The 18,933-nt window shown below is 39.2% G+C and overlaps 1 protein-coding gene across 7 annotated transcripts in view; it reads right to left on the minus strand.

Moving 5' to 3' along the window:
• rundc3b (RUN domain containing 3b) overlaps positions 1–18,933 on the minus strand; it is a 93,220-nt gene that overhangs the window by 29,906 nt on the left and 44,381 nt on the right. For all 7 annotated transcript variants that reach the window (XM_059972218.1, XM_059972214.1, XM_059972213.1 and 4 more), the window contains exons 3-6: positions 6,935–7,068; positions 3,202–3,287; positions 2,846–2,935; positions 327–407 (exon numbers count right to left, since the gene is read on the minus strand). In XM_059972218.1, coding sequence (XP_059828201.1) covers positions 327–407; positions 2,846–2,935; positions 3,202–3,287; positions 6,935–7,068 — 391 coding nt within the window. The remainder of the gene's footprint in view (positions 1–326; positions 408–2,845; positions 2,936–3,201; positions 3,288–6,934; positions 7,069–18,933) is intronic.

Here is an 18,933-nt window from a genome sequence, read left to right on the forward strand (position 1 = left end):
ACAGTAGGCTTTGTACATCTCAGATCCTACCATACTTCTGAATAAATTACATTAAAAATAATTCCATAGATGTATTGGATGTCACAAAACCAATTTCCAATATGGCCAATGAAACTACAGCATACATTCTGAGGGAAAGTCTTACGTATCACTTTGTATAGGCTGGCCTGCAATTATTCACCAGCACATACAGTGTATGAAATGTGCATATGGTGAGATTGCAAAAATTTTGCAAAAGCAAGTTTTTAAGATTTTTAAACACTGCACATTTTCATTGTATCATTTTGATAGGAAAAAAAACTATAAAAAATATCAGATAAATTTACCTTTGTGTGAACTTCAGATATGGGGTATAGTCAATAACAGCAGGACAATTGCCATCCAAACTTTCACCCTTTAAACAGAAGCTGAAAGATAAATCATTTACTATTTTCAATCCAGTTATTTAACATACAATGACTTGTAGAACTACTCAATAATCCACTTGCGGGCTTCCTTTCCTATACACCTTATCCTTCAGGCCAAAAATTATTTTTGAATGCTGAAATACACGTGATGTACTTTTAAATGCAATTTTTATCTGAGCTTTAGGTTCAACAGACAATCAAACGACATGGAAAAAGGCCTTTCAACTCATTGTCAACAAAGACAGTGCTCCATTTTGGCAGCTTTTTTTGGATAGCCACCACTGAAAAACATACAGTTCATATCGCCTTTAAATTTCTCCCTGGTCACCTTAAAATTAGTGCCCTCTAGTTTTAGACACTCCAACCATGCAGAAAAAAAAATATCTATCCTATCTATGTTTCTCATAACTTTGTATACCTCCATAAGGTCAGACTTTAGCCTACATACCAGTGAGAGTAAATGCCTCCTGTCCAAAGTTTCCTGATAACTCTCAGCCCATCATTGCAGTTATCATCCTGGTACAGAAGGGATTCATTCTGTTGCTACCACATTTTTCCTGTGTTATGGCAACCTACACTATATACAAACTCCAAGTGTGATCTAACCAGTGTTTTGCAACATGGTCTCCATCTTCTTTTATTCAATCAAATGTTTTTTTACAAAACCGTTTCCATCTGTGTTGCCACCTTGAGGACCCACTGTACACCAAAACATCCAAGACCCCTGGCATTTACTTTATATGTCCTATCAGAATTCACTTTCCCTTGAAATGTCAATGCACCTTCTCTCCAAAGGCACTCTCTAGCCTTCCATGTATTACCAGCTTTTCTATTTTTCCCAATAACCAGGGCTCCAAGTGTTTGCTTTGAAAAGCTAAATAATCAAAGGTGTTGACTTGAAGAGCTTTAGAAGCACATTTCAACTACTCAAACAAAGAGAACCAATGCTTACATCCCTGCTGTGTCTCAAGAACTGGTTGGCTTACAAACCATTTCATGTTGTAAAATGAGGATAGCTCAGGAAATTCAATAAATGAACAACAAAGACAGTGCTGTCAAAAACAGAGAACAGATGGCAGGAAATTCTTTAGTTTTGCATTTTCCCATCCAAAATGTAAATATTCAATTCCACTGATAACATTTTTCCACTTGAAATGCACTTTCATATGATAAATGAGTCAAAGGGCTAACATACATAAAGCGGGGCACGTCTGAGCTGAAATCCTGTTTTGAGAGGCTAGGCTTAGGGAATACAAACCCCAGAGACGCAAGGAGAAGCTGCAATTACAGCTCATAATGACTGCTGAGATTTTACCTTGAATATAAACCATGACATCACCACATTTAGCAAAGGGTGACGTAGTTAGTCCCAGGAGATGCACTTCATTAGATCCCCAACAGAGCGCAGAGAGGCAAAAGGGCACTGTGATGTCAGCTGTCTCTCTGATCTCTCAACTTTACATTAATACATACCACTGAATGAGGAATTCTGTCATTAAGTTCTGGAAATAGTCATTTGCACAACTAACTGTCCAACCTTTGTAATCAAAGGTGGGAAGTGGGAGACATCAGCCCTATGAACCAATTGCAAGCCAAAAGGTTTAAACTTCAATTATAGACATATTGATGAACACTGGGGAACGGTATTGAGAAAGCTGCAGAGTAATTGCTAAGGAGAGGCTCAGTCTGACAATACATTATAAATTTTAATGAGGGAAGCAAGGGAGTTGATAGATGTACTTTACATGAATTATAGCAAGGCATTTGACAAAATTCCACACATCAGGCTGGCCACAAAAGTAAGATGCTCTGATCTAAGGAGTAAAGGCAAAGTGCATTCTAAACCCGCTCTTTCACAGAAAAGAGAGGGGAATGACTGATATAAATTTTTTTTTAAATAAAGATGCCGGAAATCTGAAAATCTACCTACCTGTGACGACTTGCTTGAAGCCTTTGTGCTCTTCTGGTCACCAGTTTACAGGAAAGATGCCAATTTGTAAGAGAGTTTAAGGAGGAGATTTACAAGGATGTTAAAGATTTCAGGTGTGAGGCAAGATTTGATAGGTTGGGTTTGGGTTTTTTTGGAACATACTGTGGACAACTGAATGAAGACTTGGTTGAGGTATGTTCAAATTATTAGCAGCCCAGATAGAGGAAATAGGGAATACTTACACAGCACATTAATGTCAAAAAAGTCATGTGGCAGAACTTTAAAATATAATCAGGAATACAGGGGAAGGCATGGAAAATATTTCTCATTCAGAGGTTGTCAGGGATCAGAATTGTTTTGAGATTTGTTTGATAAATTCACATTTCTTATAAACAGTGCAGAAGCAAAGGTAATAATGTGGGTCCTCTTCATCTATTAATACAATCTGACTTATTTATATATTCATGCTCCAAGCAAATTCATAAAAAAAAACAAGTGCCACAATTACCTGAAGTCAATCGCATTGAGTCCAAGCAACATACCAGCAAGCATATTTGCTTCTTCTCCCAGAACAACTGCCCCATCCTCATAATATCTCCTGGAAGGGAAATATGAACAAAGGTGTTTGCACTTCAAATGTATTCAGAGAAGAGATGGTTTATAACAGTCTCAAATTGGATTTATGTTAATTTAACTAAGTTGACCAATGAACACTGTTGTCAATATCTATAACAAACTATGGTTTATTAAACAAAATCTTTAACAGGCAACAGCCTTTACAAAAACAGTGTCATTACATTCAATTACATTAAAATATGCTTTTGAATTGGCAGGAGTCATGTGACATGAATAACTTGTTATGACCTGGTTGTTTTGATGTCCCTTAGAGAAGTGGATATATACTCGGACAGACGCTTCTCCATGAGCGCTACTCGAATCCATGCTCTGCCCTATCAAATTACAAGGATCAGAACAGAAGCTTTACATTATTAGAATGCATTAGACAAACAACTACACCATTCCTCCCTTTACTAAGCTGACAGCTGCATATGGTGACAAAGCAAGTCTCTTTTAAACCAGCTGCTGCTTTATGTAAATACCTAAACGGTCCATATGGCTTGGTGATAAAGTGTGTATCCACAGCAATAAACAGGTCCCTCATACCATTCTTCATAGCTTCTCATAATCTATGGCAAGGAGACTTTTTCTGTGACCTCCTGTACATTCTCAGGACATCATTTGAATACAAATTTCATCAGCTGTCAAGATATTATGTCAAGCAGAAGCAAAGCACATTTACTTGCTAAATATTTACAACATACTCCAATTTGCATAGAGTTTATACCCTACTTAATAAGCTTCAAAGGACCAATGTCAAAATAAATTTGATACCAGAACCAACAGAGATGCTCATCAGCCCTGATGAAGAGTTTCGGCCTGAAACATTGACTGTACTCTTTTCCATAGATGCTGACTGGCCTACTGAATTCCTCCAGCATTTTGTGTGTGCTGCAAAGATATGTTAAGATAGATTACTACATGTTTTGTGAGTCATCTTTAGAGAGATGTTGAGGGAGGAAATCCTAGACCTAGACAAGGAAAATTACTATTGGCAAGAAAGTAATTAATATTAGAGATGCAAAATAGGCCAGGGTGAGGTGCAAGAATTTTGAATAGTTGAAGGGCAAGGTTCAACATGGAACAATCAAGCTGTGGAGGGCTCAAAACAAAGCACAGGAATATTTACTACCAGATCAACAAACATACTAATGCAGCACATTCTGGGACAATGGGTGGATGACCAGTGAGACAATATGACCAGAAGCAACAACTTGGATAAATGAATAAATATGGATCTTGGCGGCACAGCAGGAAAATGCATGAATCACCAAGTTGAGCTTATAAAGAAAGAAGCCAGGATGAGTCACAGCATTGGATAAGCTGAAGCAGTGGTCGGGTGAATGATGCCACAACACTGGTAGTAGGTAATGATTAAATAGATTTGTGGTTGTAATGTCAATGTACAGAGTCATCTCGGGTATTTAAAGAGGTCTGGCAAAGTCTTGTGCCAGAAAAAAAAAGACAGAAACAAACTTTTCATCAGAAACTGGTTTTTCTCCCAATATATTAATTCGGAGCAAAATTTAGTCTGCTAGCACAAAATGTGTGTCACGTACTAGAACAAATCAGACAGTGGAGAACTGAGAGAACTGGTGCTGAGGTGAAGCTGGGAGCAAATGGCATTCATCATTGAACATCAACTTGTAGCCACCCTTTCCATAGGGAACCAATAGTAATGTCCCATCACAAGAAAGTTCAGCTCCAAGCTTCATACCCGAGCTATTTCAATATTAAAGTTAGGATGAGCTACAGTGCAGATACTACGTCAGACCTGCTCCATTGCTAGACTCAGAACTTCACATCCAATCCCTCAATGTTACTAGCTTAATAATGTGACCTTTACTAGCTTCATTTTAATAGAGTTGATCTGGACAGAAAACTTTAAATTCAGCTAAGTGGATAGCTTAATTTTTATTTATTTAATTTTATATTTGTATTATGAGGTAATCTGAGCAATCTGGGGTGGTTTCTCAGGGTGACTAAGTGAGACCTAGATTTAGCTCACGAGTTGCTTCAACTCTCCAAGACCTCCAGACCTTCCAGATCAAATGCAGCAGGTTTGCACCTGTATTGAGAGGAGCAGGCATCGGTGATGGGGATTCATTTTTAGATGGTTGTGAAGGGGTAGCTTGGAGATCAGAGAGGGGAGGAAGTTTAAGCTTGAAAAACCAGAAGTAATGTTTTTGGAAGGGAAGCCATTCACTGTGATAATAGATAATAAATGGATAGATAAGAATGAAACTAGATGACACAACGTCATAGAACTAAATCACATAACCAACCATATCAAATGTTACACAAAAATCAAGAGCAAGTCATAATAGATAATCACACAAATATGAACTGTTGGATAACTGATCTATCATCTGGCTATGCTCAGTAATTGTAAAAATTAAATATGCAATCTCAAATGATGCTGCACAGTCTAAATATAGAAATGTACAATAAATATTCTGTAATTAATTACCCTGTTGAATTATTTGGCCATTTGATTAGCTAATTTTTGTCTGTATAAAACATTAGGGAATCAAAAAAGTTGAATGTCGTTAAAGTATACTTTTGAAGTTGAGGCAAGTGCACTATACTGTTCAAATTGGCATTACTTGTGTGTGCAGCTCAGCAGTGATCATCAGCAGGTTATTGCAAAGTAACAATTGTGCCCCATGCTATTCTTGTCCAAATTGTATGATCAAGACATTCTTCAAATTTCACCATGCCAATTGATTCCACTATAATGCCAACAAGAACAAAGTTGGATGCACAGAGGAGTTCCATAAACGATCTGATAATTTTTTCTCTCCACTGCTGTCATCAAGTAGAAGGTACAAATCTCAGAGCTCGCACCACCAGTTTCAAGAACAGTTACTACCCTCAACCATCATGCTCTTGGGGGGAAAAAAGGGGATAACTACACTTACTTAAGGACACTTATCTTGATATTTCATGCTCATTATTTATTTCTCTTTATTTATATCTGCATTTGCACAGTTTGTTGTCCATTGATCCTGTTTATAGTTACTGTTCTATAGATTTGCTAAGTATACCCGCAGAAACAGAATCTCAGGGTTGTATGTAGTGACATGTATGTACTCTGAAAGTAAGTTTTTAACTTTGATTTTGATGCGCATCACTTCTCTTAATCTCAAGACCATTTTCTGTGCCATCGTTCTGCCTGCCATTAAGTTATAGAAATATTACAATTGAATTTAGTGATGCAAGCCATTGGTTTTAAACAAACATCAATGAATCGATATTATTACCAGTTCTGTTCCCCTCTAATTGGTTCAGCCTGAGTGATTTGGCTGACAGACAGATACACAAACCTGAAGCTTTTTACAAGAAACCATTCTTGTGCCTTCCTTCTAATGGGCAATTCTTTCTTCCTATAGAAGCATTAGGACATCACAAAACTGCATTTGCTTTTACGTCACCTTACATTAAATTCCATTTACCTATTCAGCTCCAGATTCCCCACATTAAAATGAAGACTGGTTATAACCCAGCACATCCAACATAAATTTGTTATGTGAAAATCACTGTCCAATGACTAGCAACATAGCAATCCGATTACAGATGCTCCTCAGCACCAAGACATGGGTTAATATTTAGATAGGTCTTTGCAGAAGTCTGATTACAATTTCTTTTAAGCTCTCTCCCAGTAACCTTGACATCATTAGTTTTGGTGGTTCTTAAATCTTAAAATATTAAAGTAGGACTCTGCAGTTAAAATGACTAGAACCTCGCCTCATTTTGTTCCAAGATAAAATTAGGACCAAAAATCCCTTCCCTCATTAAATTCTGCCCAGGCACCCTCCCACGCGGCCCATCCGCATGTCTGCCTAGGTTCCTACTGCCCACATGAACTCTAGCGAATCTCCAACTTAATCCTGAAATCACATAACATAAAAGCATCTGCTGCAAGCACAAATATCAATGTTTACAAAAACAGAAGATGGACATGCAGCCAATTTCTAACCTTTGCCCTTGATGAGCTTACGTTCTCCATGTTTTCAATGCTGCTGATGCAGTTATGGGGAACCTTACTGCAGGCCACACGTATGAAGTCCCAGAAGCTTCGAGGGCTTTCATAACCAAGCCAATTTATTTGACCTGCAGCAGAAAAATAAAACAGCAAATAAAGATACTAATCTACAAAAATTAGTTGCTTTCCTCCTGAAGAAAACTAGAGCTGCTTGAGGTACTTCAACGCAGACTCAGATCTTCAGTCATGAAGAATCAGGCCCCTCTCACCAATTATAATACCCATAATTTTCTGTCCATTTTTTAAAAAACATCCATTTTAAAATCTCTGATCCGGAAGGTGGGAAGTAGGATTGTTTAGGCTACTCATTGCTGTGGTATAATAAGTTCACAGGACATTATGCTAGCCTATGCTTTTTCCATCCCATTTCCAAAATAGTTTATTCTTCCTAACATCTCGGCATGGAATGTTATCAGCAGAGGCTTGGAAGATGATTTCTTAGTTATAGAAAGGCAAAAGTAGAAAAAATAATTACAACATTACATAAATAATGGAATTCCCTTCCAAAAGTTATAACTGAATCTGCATCCAAATACTCCATTCACAAATATTTTACCAAACCCTTTAATAGATGCATTTATCCAATTTAGTAATTACACTGAAATCTCTTGAAAGAAAGCATTAACTAAAAAGAAGAAAGAATTGAGAACATTCCCCCCATTTAAAATTGTATGCCACTATGCTCTTTACTGTTGCTTTTAATGATTTTTTCACAGTTAGTGGCAGCTACCCTCTGGCAGGAAATAGAAGATGGTGAAAAGATGCATTAGGTGGCTCTCTTATCTCACTGCAGTTGTGAATTTCCAGGAATGGGACTTCTTATCATTGGGATTTGAACATTGGGTCTGGTATGTACCACCCTGCCCCAACTACTCCATGAAACCGAGGAGTATACTAAGCATTTCAGAGCATTGTTCAAAGTGTCTTAACACTGATAGTACTGCAATAGCCAGTTTTCATGCCATTACTTCATTCTTATGAACATTAACTCATTGTTAGTTTAGATATAGTTGAGAGATAGAAGGAATTCACACTCCTTTATCCCCATGAATGAAACAAATTAAACCGGATTTAGCTGAAACAAAATCAGGCTGACCATTTTTTTTCACCAATCCAGTTACTTCTGTTGTAAACAGACCTGTCATTATTTATTGGGTAAGGACAGGTTTGGACTCAATGCACACAATACAGAAAAGAGTGCAGATACTCAGTTATGAAAAATGAACTACCCAAAATAAATCTAATAAGATCAAGGGTAGTGAAACCACATAGGGTTTCAAATGAAGACCAACAAAATTACAAATGCTGGAAAACGGAACTCAAACACAAGCAAGTCTGCAGATACAAGAAATCTAATGCAACACAAACACGATGATGGAGGAACTCAGCGGGTCAGGCAGCATCTTTGGAAATGAACAAACAGTTGATGCTTCAGGCCAAGACCCTTCTTCAGGGTGTTTATTTTCATAGATGCTGCCTGACCTGCTGAGTTCCTCCAGTATTATGTTTGTGTTGCTAAATAAAAGTAACTCTTTCTCTTACCATGGACGCTGTCTGAGTGAATCCAAGAACGGTTTTTATTACAGTTCCAAAGGACATCAATAATAAGGAGATTCTATTGGAGTATAAAGTTGCATTGTTTGCTGTGTAACCAAAACTATGTAGTCAGCTTTGTATTTGCTATGTATGTATCCAATTTAGTAGGAGAATGAAATCTCTGTATTGTCTCTGTACTATTGAACACATCAGTGACTTAAGAATGTAGCCAAATAAGAAGATAATGTGTGTTAATGAGAACACATCAGTGACTTAAGAATGTAGCCAAATAAGAAGATAATGGTGTGTTAATGAGAGGCTAGCTAAGAGTTAACTGTGGCCAGGGAAGAAGATTAGAAAATGATTAAGGTAATGGGTAGAAACAATAGTGGGAAGTCAGGAGCTGATGTACTGGTGATATGTCAACTGTAGACCAATTGGAGATGCTAATACAACTACACAGAGATTGCTATAAAAAAATGCTATGCACAAGGATCGGTGGGCAATCAGTGACTAGCTCAATGACTGTCTCAGCTTTGATTTGCAAATTAAAGTTTAACACTTCTTGAAGAATCTTCTGCGTCTCCTGGTCATTTGTGGGGCACAAGAAACCACGACAATTCCAGAAAGAATTTAATGGAAAAGGATCTAGTGCTTTCCCGACGTATATGAAGACCCTGACCTGGAGTTACATGCTGACTACGGTTCTTTGTGGGAATGGGACCTGCTCTCGAAATTTCATGACTGGCCGTTATCCAACATTGTAAGGGCGTGGCCTAGGAGTTTGACTTGCCTTTGGAGGCCTAGGATCTCGGGGGTTCTGGAGATAGGCAGATCGAAGGTCGGTGTCCCGACAGACCAGTGTGTTGTGGGAGCTGGAAGATCTTTGTCTGTGTGCCCAAAGACCTTTGTCCACAGAGGTCATAAAAAGCGACGCAATGGACTTTTAACATCATACACCAGTGAGTTGTTTGTTATGTCTCCCCACTCACTGTGAAAAGGGAGACATCTCTTTCTCCATTATTAGTAGTATGTCAAATACCAGGTGAACGCGTAGTCTTTGGAGTATTGCGAGTCTGTGTCTTTACTGTTTCTTTTGCTGCATGCCTGAGTGCTCAGTGATGGGTGCAGATGCTTTTTTTTGCCGATGGGGGGAGGGGTGAATCATTGATTATTGCCCCTCACGCACAGGAGGGAGGGCCTTTGGGGTTCCAATATTTAATTGTTGTTCATTCTTTGGGGGCACTCTTCTGTTTTCGTGGATGATTGCGAAGAAAAAGCACTTCAGGATGTATATTGTATACATTTCTCTGACATTAAATGTATCTTTGAGACCTTTGAAAAGAAGTTTGGACAGACAGCATCAAAAATATTTTAATATGTACATTTCCAATATCAGGTAGAATTTAATTATGAATTCACTACAATGTTTTAGATTCATAAAAGTATGAGTAAACAGAAGGTAGTGCACTTTGAGCAAACGGAGTCAAAGCACCATCCTCCTAACCTTTGAAATACAATTTAGAAATCATTGGAGAGTTGACAGTGAATGTTTTTTTTTGATTATCTGGGACTCAGGCTGTGTCAGACTCCTTCACTTTTTCCCTTTGATCAGGAAGGTTAAAATGATGAAAGAGATCAGAATATACTTCCTTCCTAAGAATATATATCATGCCAGGAAAGGGCATTAATTACTTCTCTGAAGTTCACTCCTGTAGTATCTTTACTCTTACATTGTATCATCATTTGCACTATAAATAGCTGCAGTATTCTTGCCTCTAATAGCCCATTTAAAAGAATATTACTGTCATCATCCGCTTAATTTCTTTTTCCTTACAAACTGATGGATTGCTATACTGCTTTTGAAAATAATTTTTCAAAATCCAGTATCAAAAATTCAATAATCGCAGATGCAGAAATGACAGGTTGTGATCATGTTAGTAGGTTTGCAAAGCAGAATGAACTTGTTATCTAATATATAAAAGGTATTTTGTCTAAGAAAAGTCAAACAGCAGATAATTTCAACAGTTCCCCATATAACCTCACTCACATTTTCTTCTCTCAGGTCTAAAAAAATCAGTGCAGAGAAGGACCTTCCAGTCCTTTAAGCCATGCAGCAACCCATTTAATTAACCCTAACCTAATTGTTTAAACCCATTGAACATTATGCAAATGAGGCAATGGGCTTAATAATGCCCCGAGTGATTGTTTAGTTTATGAAATCTAAAAAGCATTCAAAAATGGTTCCTAACTGAAGCATAATTTACATTTAAGAGAGCAGTAGAAATCAATGTATCAATGGAAACAGTAGACAGGAATTCAATTGAGTTAAGTCAGGAATACAAATGAGTATGAATAAAATTGCAACATTTAAACAGAAACTGGCCTGGCTGAACAAATTGTGTTAATGCGGTGACAGGGGCTCACCTACACCAAGCCAGTGCAGGTTTAAAGGTGAAACTTGCAAAAAATGCAACGAAGTAGGACACATACAAAGAATATGTCATATAGACAGAAATAAATGGAAGGGATAAAGATAAAAAGTCAAGTTAGTGTTCAAAAAGAGCACTAATCTGCATGTTGTTGATGAAAAATCTGAAAATGTTGAGAGTGCAAAGGACTGGGTAGCCTTAAGGTTTACAATAGGCAAGCAATATGGCGTACACCAGAAGTAAAAGACAAATTATTAAAATGAAACAGGACGCTGGCTCGGCTATTTCAAGCATTTCACGAAATGAGTTTGAATGGTATTTCAAAGATATTGAACTGAAATCTGTAGATATCCAACTAAGAACGTATATGGAAAAAAGGCAACTCCTGTGGTTTCACGAATGAAGTATGTAAATGGCATACATCATCACGCCACCAGGTCATACATGTGTACCTCGCTAAAAGTAAAAATGAAGTTAGACATGCATTATGGACTCTTTTTTTTCTCCCCTTTTAACTACAAAACATAACAATCCCCAGTACCATTGATAGTTAAATCGCCCCACATGCAAAGCCACTGTCTACATTTTCCTTGATCCATAATTTGAAGCAAAATTCTACAGGAAAAACTTGTGATCATTTTATTCACAAATCACCTTGACATACAGGCAATTTCAGACCAGAAATTTAATATAAGCATTTGCTCCTGGTGTAGTAAAATCTGATTTCTGCCACTTAATGGAACTGCTTGTGTCTTTTTTTACTCTCAGCCCTGATGATAATGCTTCAGCAATTTCTGCATGATGTAATATTATTGGAATAATCCCCAGTCTCCTGCATGATTCATCTTTCCATTCTTGGTTCAAAAATGTAGAGCCTAGATTTTATTACGCAAATGTAATAATTTTGAGATTTTAAATGATACAAAATGAATATTTAGAAAATTGCTTTTTGAGATGGAGTCAGCATTTTTAGCTATGGAACAAAGCCAGCTGCGAGATTGACTCAGCCATTTATTATGGAGCTAGTCGTTCAGCCTTTAAGCATACCTGCAACTTAATGAAGAATTCATTAGTTACCTGTTTACTTGGGGGAAAAGATCTCTCAAAAATCACAGGAGAACAAAACAATCATATTCTCATGTACCACCTGTCCTATAACATACAAAGTCCAAGCAAGGAAAATAAATTTCACAGAGACCAAAAATTAAAAATTCAATCTTGCACACTTGCTGTTTTCCTTTTGCAAAGTGAATGTGTACCAATGCAAAAGAGGGTGAAGATATGCTGCTGTCAATCTTCAGCACAAATGCTTTCCAAACAAGTGCAGACTACCACCCACACACAAGGGACTCAGTCTCCAGCAGTGTCATGACATGAATCATGTTAGCACGATTTTTTTTGGCCCTGTCATAAAGAGGTGGCAGTGAGCTTCAGCAAATAGCAGCAACTGCCAAAGTTCGAAAGGTTTAGAAACTTCAGTTTCACATAAAAAGGGCAGACAAGGAGATGTTGACTGGAGGAAATTATAGGAGGATTTTGTATGTTATAGGCACATGTAACAAAAACAATACCATTGAAAACCATTTCAGCCCTGGGAAAAAGCTCTGGCTATCCACATGATCAATGCCTCTCATCATCTTAAATACCACTTTTTCTAGACTGGGCAGAAATAGTTCTGCTCCTTCTGGCCCCAGGCTGGGATGCAAATCCACACAGCTTAAACTTCTGGCCCCTTACATCGACTTTCAGCAGAGTTTGCAAATCTCTGGATAGCGTCATCCCTTCAGTCAAATAATGACTCCAAAAGACATTTCCTGCCAATGGGTCCTGGGGAGCAGATTAACCACAGAAGCCCTCAGGCTGCCTCAGCTTCTGAGCCAGAAATTGGCTTGGAGGTCAGCTTGCAGACCTCAATATTTCTGTTACTTCCCACTCATCCTTAGTTTATTGTCTTTGGACAGTAAAAAAAACTTCCTACTGTTTTCCTCCTTTGCCACCTGTCTATATTATGCATGTATCATTTTCCATTTCACTTCTCTTTGAAAGGTATTGTAAGGTATGGAACAAATTAACCAGTGACTCGTTGAATACAATGCAGTAGGAAGTTCAAAGATCTATCGGTCTGAGGGAAGAAGCCGTTTCTCACCTTGACTGTTCTTTTTATGCAAAATACCAGTATTTTTAGCTGGAATGTCTAGGATCAGTCATTGTATATATGAAGATCAAGCAATATTTGCTTCTTATTATAAACAGGTCCCAAAGACCCTGCTGGGATCGCACCACAATAGTGCTTTCAGTTATCTGACTCTAGTTGTTACAGAGACTTCTAGGGCAACATCACTGAATAAACACAACCTTCACCACTGCAAGTGTAACACTCTGGAAAAGGTTACACTGCTAACGTAATGGTCTTTCTGTAGAAGCAATGTTTGGATTATGGTTAGAGAATGTGAGCTGTCCAATGAAGGAAGTGTGTTTTTATGTTGTGTGCCTGGCACCAGTGTGAGCTGGGTCTTTTGTTCGGCGGGAGATGAAGGGAGAAGACGCTGGACAGAAGAAGTCGTAGGACTCGACCCGGAGCGGGGCCATGATCCGATAAAGCCCAGGGAGATCAAATGAGGATCGGCAAAGGGGAAACCCTGAGCTCCAACTTGTGCATGTTGGATTGTTTTATTGAAATGGGCCCTTTTTTTTGCTTTTTCTTTACTAACCCTTTAGTTGAATTAAGAATTATAAACCTAAATCGTTTAACTCTATGCGGTGTATTGTCTGTTTTTTCTTGGTACTTATTTGTAACAGGGTAACAAATCACGCAGCATCCACACAAACAGGGGGTTTTGGGGTGGGCTTGCACCTCAATCTCACACGTTTGGCGGGGCCAGAGATCGTCTTCCCTAGACTTATGCAGCTGACAGAACCACAGCGTTTCACAAGAAATTCTGAAGCATTGCTTTTCTACACAGCAGTACATTCTGCATATCATGTACTTCCTTCCCATTACAGGGAAGCTGCAAAGAAAAGCCTCTAAAACTTCTTCATCGACGGCAGCAAATTGTTTCATTCATTTTCTCCTCTAAACTTCTTCTAGGTTCTTTCTAACTTCCCCATTTTCCAAGCTCCCCATTTCTGAACAACATCATCAACTCAAAAAGTAATAGTTTCTTTCTCCACAGATGTCACCTGACTTACTGAGAAGTTTCAACACTCTGCTTTGTAAAATAAGAATAAATAATAATAAAAATTTGAATTACAAAAAAAATGTCCACCATCCCCAGTTCTCCTGAAAAGGAGCAAGATGCCTTCAGAAAGGTCCAGAGAGCGAATCCTACAGGTTAGAACGTATAGGCTTCATTCAAACATAAACTTGACGTGATAAACCATAAAGTTACAGTAGTATTCATCAAAATTTTCCAAAGCACTGGTTAAAAAGCCAGGCACACAAGATTTTCAACTTTGCATCCTGCAGCTAAGCATCTTGTTCTGAGCCAGGGCAACTTAATGATTTCTATGATGCTAGCATTTCACGGCAAATCTGCAATATACTTGAATTCAGTTCACTTTTTATTTATTGAGATACTTGCATGGAATATGCCCTTCAAGCCATGTCACCCAGCCTAATTTATTCTGAGCCTAATCACAGGACAATTTAAAATGACCATTTAACCTACCAACCGGTATTTCTTTGGACTGAGAAACTGAAACACCCAGAGGAAACCCACATGGTCACGGGGAGAATGTACAAACTCCTGACAGGAAGTGGTGGGAATTGAACCTGGGTCACCGGTACCTTAAAGCATTGTGCTGATCACTACGCTACTGTACCACCCCTCTGAGCATGGATAAGCTGATTACACATTTATACTCAATCAATCCCCAATGGCTCCAGAAGGACCCATTAACAATGGCACCCAAGTTGATAAGTTCACTTTTCAATTTGCATCGTGAAGCTAAACAGGTTGCAGTGAGCGTATAATCATGCTTTTTCTCAATTCCTGTGATGGAAAAGTGACAAACAGTTCTATAACTCTGTGTCTTTTTGATGTGGTGATGGGGGAGATGGGTCAGGTAATGAGAGGTGTGATGGGCAGATCATTTTTGCTTTGAAACCGACAACTATTTAGTAGTCAATGTAGAGCATAGAGAGATAAAAGCAAAAGGACAACCTTCAAAACACAGTGGAAATGATAATGTGGTGAAGGGCAACAACAATTTAGGGAAAATATTCTACAAACTCAGTGAGCTATAAGCAGAAAAGTAGATTTTTGTGTCTGAACAGATATAATTTCTTTCATGAAGTCTTGCTGCAATTACTTCATTTTCATTTTACATGCTTGGCCATAGAAACATAGAAAATAGGTGCAGGGGTAGGCCATTCCGCCCTTCAAGCCTGCACCGCCATTCATTATGATCATGGCTGATCATCCAACACAGAACCCTGTACCTGCTTTCTCTCCATACCCCCGATCCCTTTAGCCACAAGGGTCATATCTAACTGCCTCTCAAATATGGCCAATGAACTGGCCTCAACTGTTTCCTGTGGCAGAGAATTCCACAGATTCACCACTCTTTGTGTGAAGAAGTTTTTCCTCATCTCGGTCCTAAAAGGCTTCCCCTTTATCCTTAAACTGTGACCCCTCGTTCTGGACTTCACCAGTATTGGAAACAATCTTCCTGCATCTAGCCTGTCCAATCCCTTTCGAATTTTATACATTTCAATAAGATCCCCCCCTCAATCTTCTAAATTCCAGTGAGTATAAGCTGAGTTGATCCAGTCTTTCTTCATATGAAAGTCCTGTCATCCCAGGGAATCAATCTGGTGAACCTTCTCTGTACTCCCTCTATGGCAAGAATGTCTTTCCTCAGATTAGGTGACCAAAACTGCACACAATTTTCTAGGTGCAGTCTCACCAAGGCCTTGTACAACTGCAGTAGAACCTCCCTGCTCCTGTACTCAAATCCTTTTGCTATGAATGCCAACATACCATTTGCCTTTTTCACCGCCTGCTGTACCTGCATGCCCACCCTCAATGACTGGTGTACAATGACACCCAGGTCTCGTTGCACCTCCCCTTTTCCTAATCGGCCTCCATTCAGATAATAATCTGTTTTCCTGTTCTTGCAAACAAAGTGGATAACCTCACATTTATCTAAATTGCAACTGCCATGAATTTGCCCACTCACCTAACCTATCCAAGTCACCCTGCATCCTCCTCACAGCTAACACCGCCGCCCAGCTTTGTATCATCCGCAAACTTGGAGATGCTGCATTTAATTCCCTTGTCTAAATCATTAATATATAGTGTAAACAACTGGGGTCCCAGCACTGAGCCTTGCGGTACCCCACTAGTCACTGCCTGCCATTCTGAAAAGGTCCTGTTTACTCCCACTCTTTGCTTCCTGTCTGCCAACCAATTCTCTATCCACATCAATACCATACCCCCAATACCATGTGCTTTAAGTTTGCACACTAATTTCCTGTGTGGGACCTTGTCAAAAGCCTTTTGAAAATCTAAATATACCATATCTACTGGCTCTCCCCTATCTACTCTACTAGTTACATGGTCAAAAAATTCTATAAGATTCGTCAGACATGATTTTCCTTTCACAAATCCATACTGACTTTGTCCGATGATTTTACCACTTTCCAAATGTGCTGTTATCACATCTTTGATAACCGACTCTAGCGTTTTCCCCAACACCGATGTCAGACTAACCGGTCTATAATTCCCCGGTTTTTCTCTCCCTCCTTTTTTAAAAAGTGGGGTTACATTAGCCACCCTCCAATCCTCAGGAACTAATCCAGAATCTAAGGAGTTTTGAAAAATTATCACTAATGCATCCACTATTTCTTGGGCTACTTCCTTAAGCACTCTGGGATGCAGACCATCTGGCCCTGGGGAATTATCTGCCTTTAATCCCCAATTTACCTACCACCACTTCCCTACTAACATGTATTTCACTCAGTTCCTCCATCTCACTAGATCCTCGGTCCCTTACTATTTCTGGAAGATTATTTATGTCCTCCTTAGTGAAGACAGAACCAAAGTAGTTATTCAATTGGTCTGCCATGTCCTTGTTCCCTCTGATCAATTCATCTGTTTCTGACTGTAAGGGACCTACATTTGTCTTGACCAATCTTTTTTCTTTTCACATATCTATAAAAGCTTTTACAGTCAGTTTTTATGTTCCCTGCCAGCTTTCTCTCAATCTTTTTTCCCTTTCCTAATTAAGCCCTTTGTCCTCCTCTGCTGGACTTTGAATTTCTCCCAGTCCTCAGGTGTGCCGCTTTTTCTGGTTAATTTATATGTTTCATCTTTGGACTTGATACTATCCCCAATTTCCCTTGTCAGCTACAGGTGCACTACCTTCCCTGGTTTATTCTTTTGCCAAACTGAGATGAACAATTGTTGTAGTTCATCCATGCGATCTCTATACACTTGCCATTGCATATCCACCGTTAACCCTTTAAGTATCATTTGCCAGTCTATTTTAGCTAATTCACGTTTCATACCTTCAAAGTTACCCTTCTTTAGGTTCAGAACCTTTGTTTCTGAATTAACTATGTCACTCTCCATCTTAATGAAGAATTCCACCATATTATGGTCACTTACCCAAGGGGCCTCTCACGACAAGATTGCTAACTAACCCTTCCTCATTGCTCAGTACCCAATCTAGAATGGCCTGCTCTCTAGTTGGTTCCTCAACATGTTGGTTCGGAAAACCATCCCGCATACATTCCAAGAAATCCTCTTCCTCAACACCCTTACCAATTTGGTTCACCCAATCTATATGTAGATTGATGTCACCCATTATAACTACTGTTCCTTTATTGAACGCATTTCTAATTTCCTGTTTAATGCCATCCCCAACCTCACTACTACTGTTAGGTGGCCTGTACACAACTCCCACCAGCGTTTTCTGCCCCTTAGTGTTATGCAGCTCTACCCGTATCGATTCCACATCCTCCAGGCTAATGTCCTTCCTTTCTATTGCGTTAATCTCTTCTCTAATCAGCAATGCTACCCCACCTCCTTTTCTTTCCTGTCTATCCCTCCTGAATATTGAATATCCCTGGATGATGAGCTCCCATCCTTGGTCACCCTGGAGCCATGTCTCTGTGATCCCAACTATATCATATTCATTAATAACTATCTGCACATTCAATTCATCCACCTTGTTATGAATGCTCCTCGCATTGGCACACAACGCCTTCAGGCTTGTCTTTACCCAACACTCTTAGCCCTTATACAATTATGTTGAAAAGTGGCCCTTTTTGCTTTTTGTCTTGGATTTGCCTGCCTGCCACTTTTACTTTTCACCTTACTACTTTTTGCTTCTAGTCTCATTTTACAGCCCTCTGTCTCTCTGCACTTGTTCCCATCCCCCTGCCACATTAGTTTAAATCCTCCTGAACAGCAGTAGCAAACGCTCCCCCTAGGACATTGGTTCTAGTCCAGCCCAGGTGCAGACCATCCTGTTTATACTGCTCCCACCTCCCCCAGAACTGGTTCCAATGCCCCAGCAATTTGAATCCCTCCCCCTTGAACCATTTTTCAAGCCACGTATTCATCTGAAATATCCTCCTATTTCTACTCTGACTAGCCTGTGGCACTGGTAGTAAAACCAGAGATTATTACGTTTGTGGTCCTACTTTTTAGTTTATCTCCTAACTCCCTAAATTCACCTTGTAGGATCTCATCCCATTTTTTACCTATATCATTGGCACCTATGTGCACCACGACCACTGGCTGTTCACCCTCCCATTCCAGAATGTCCTGCAGCTGCTCAGAGACATCCTTGACCCTTGCACCAGGGAGGCAACATACCATCCTGGAGTCTCGTTTGCGGCTGCAGAAACTCCTATCTATTCCCCTTACAATCGAATCCCTCATCACTATAGCTCTCCCACTCCTTTTCCTTCCCTCCTGTGCCGCAGAGCCACCCATGGTGCCATGAACTCGGCTG

Source organism: Hypanus sabinus, chromosome 6, assembly GCF_030144855.1.
Source record: "Hypanus sabinus isolate sHypSab1 chromosome 6, sHypSab1.hap1, whole genome shotgun sequence".
Lineage (NCBI taxonomy): Eukaryota > Metazoa > Chordata > Chondrichthyes > Myliobatiformes > Dasyatidae > Hypanus > Hypanus sabinus.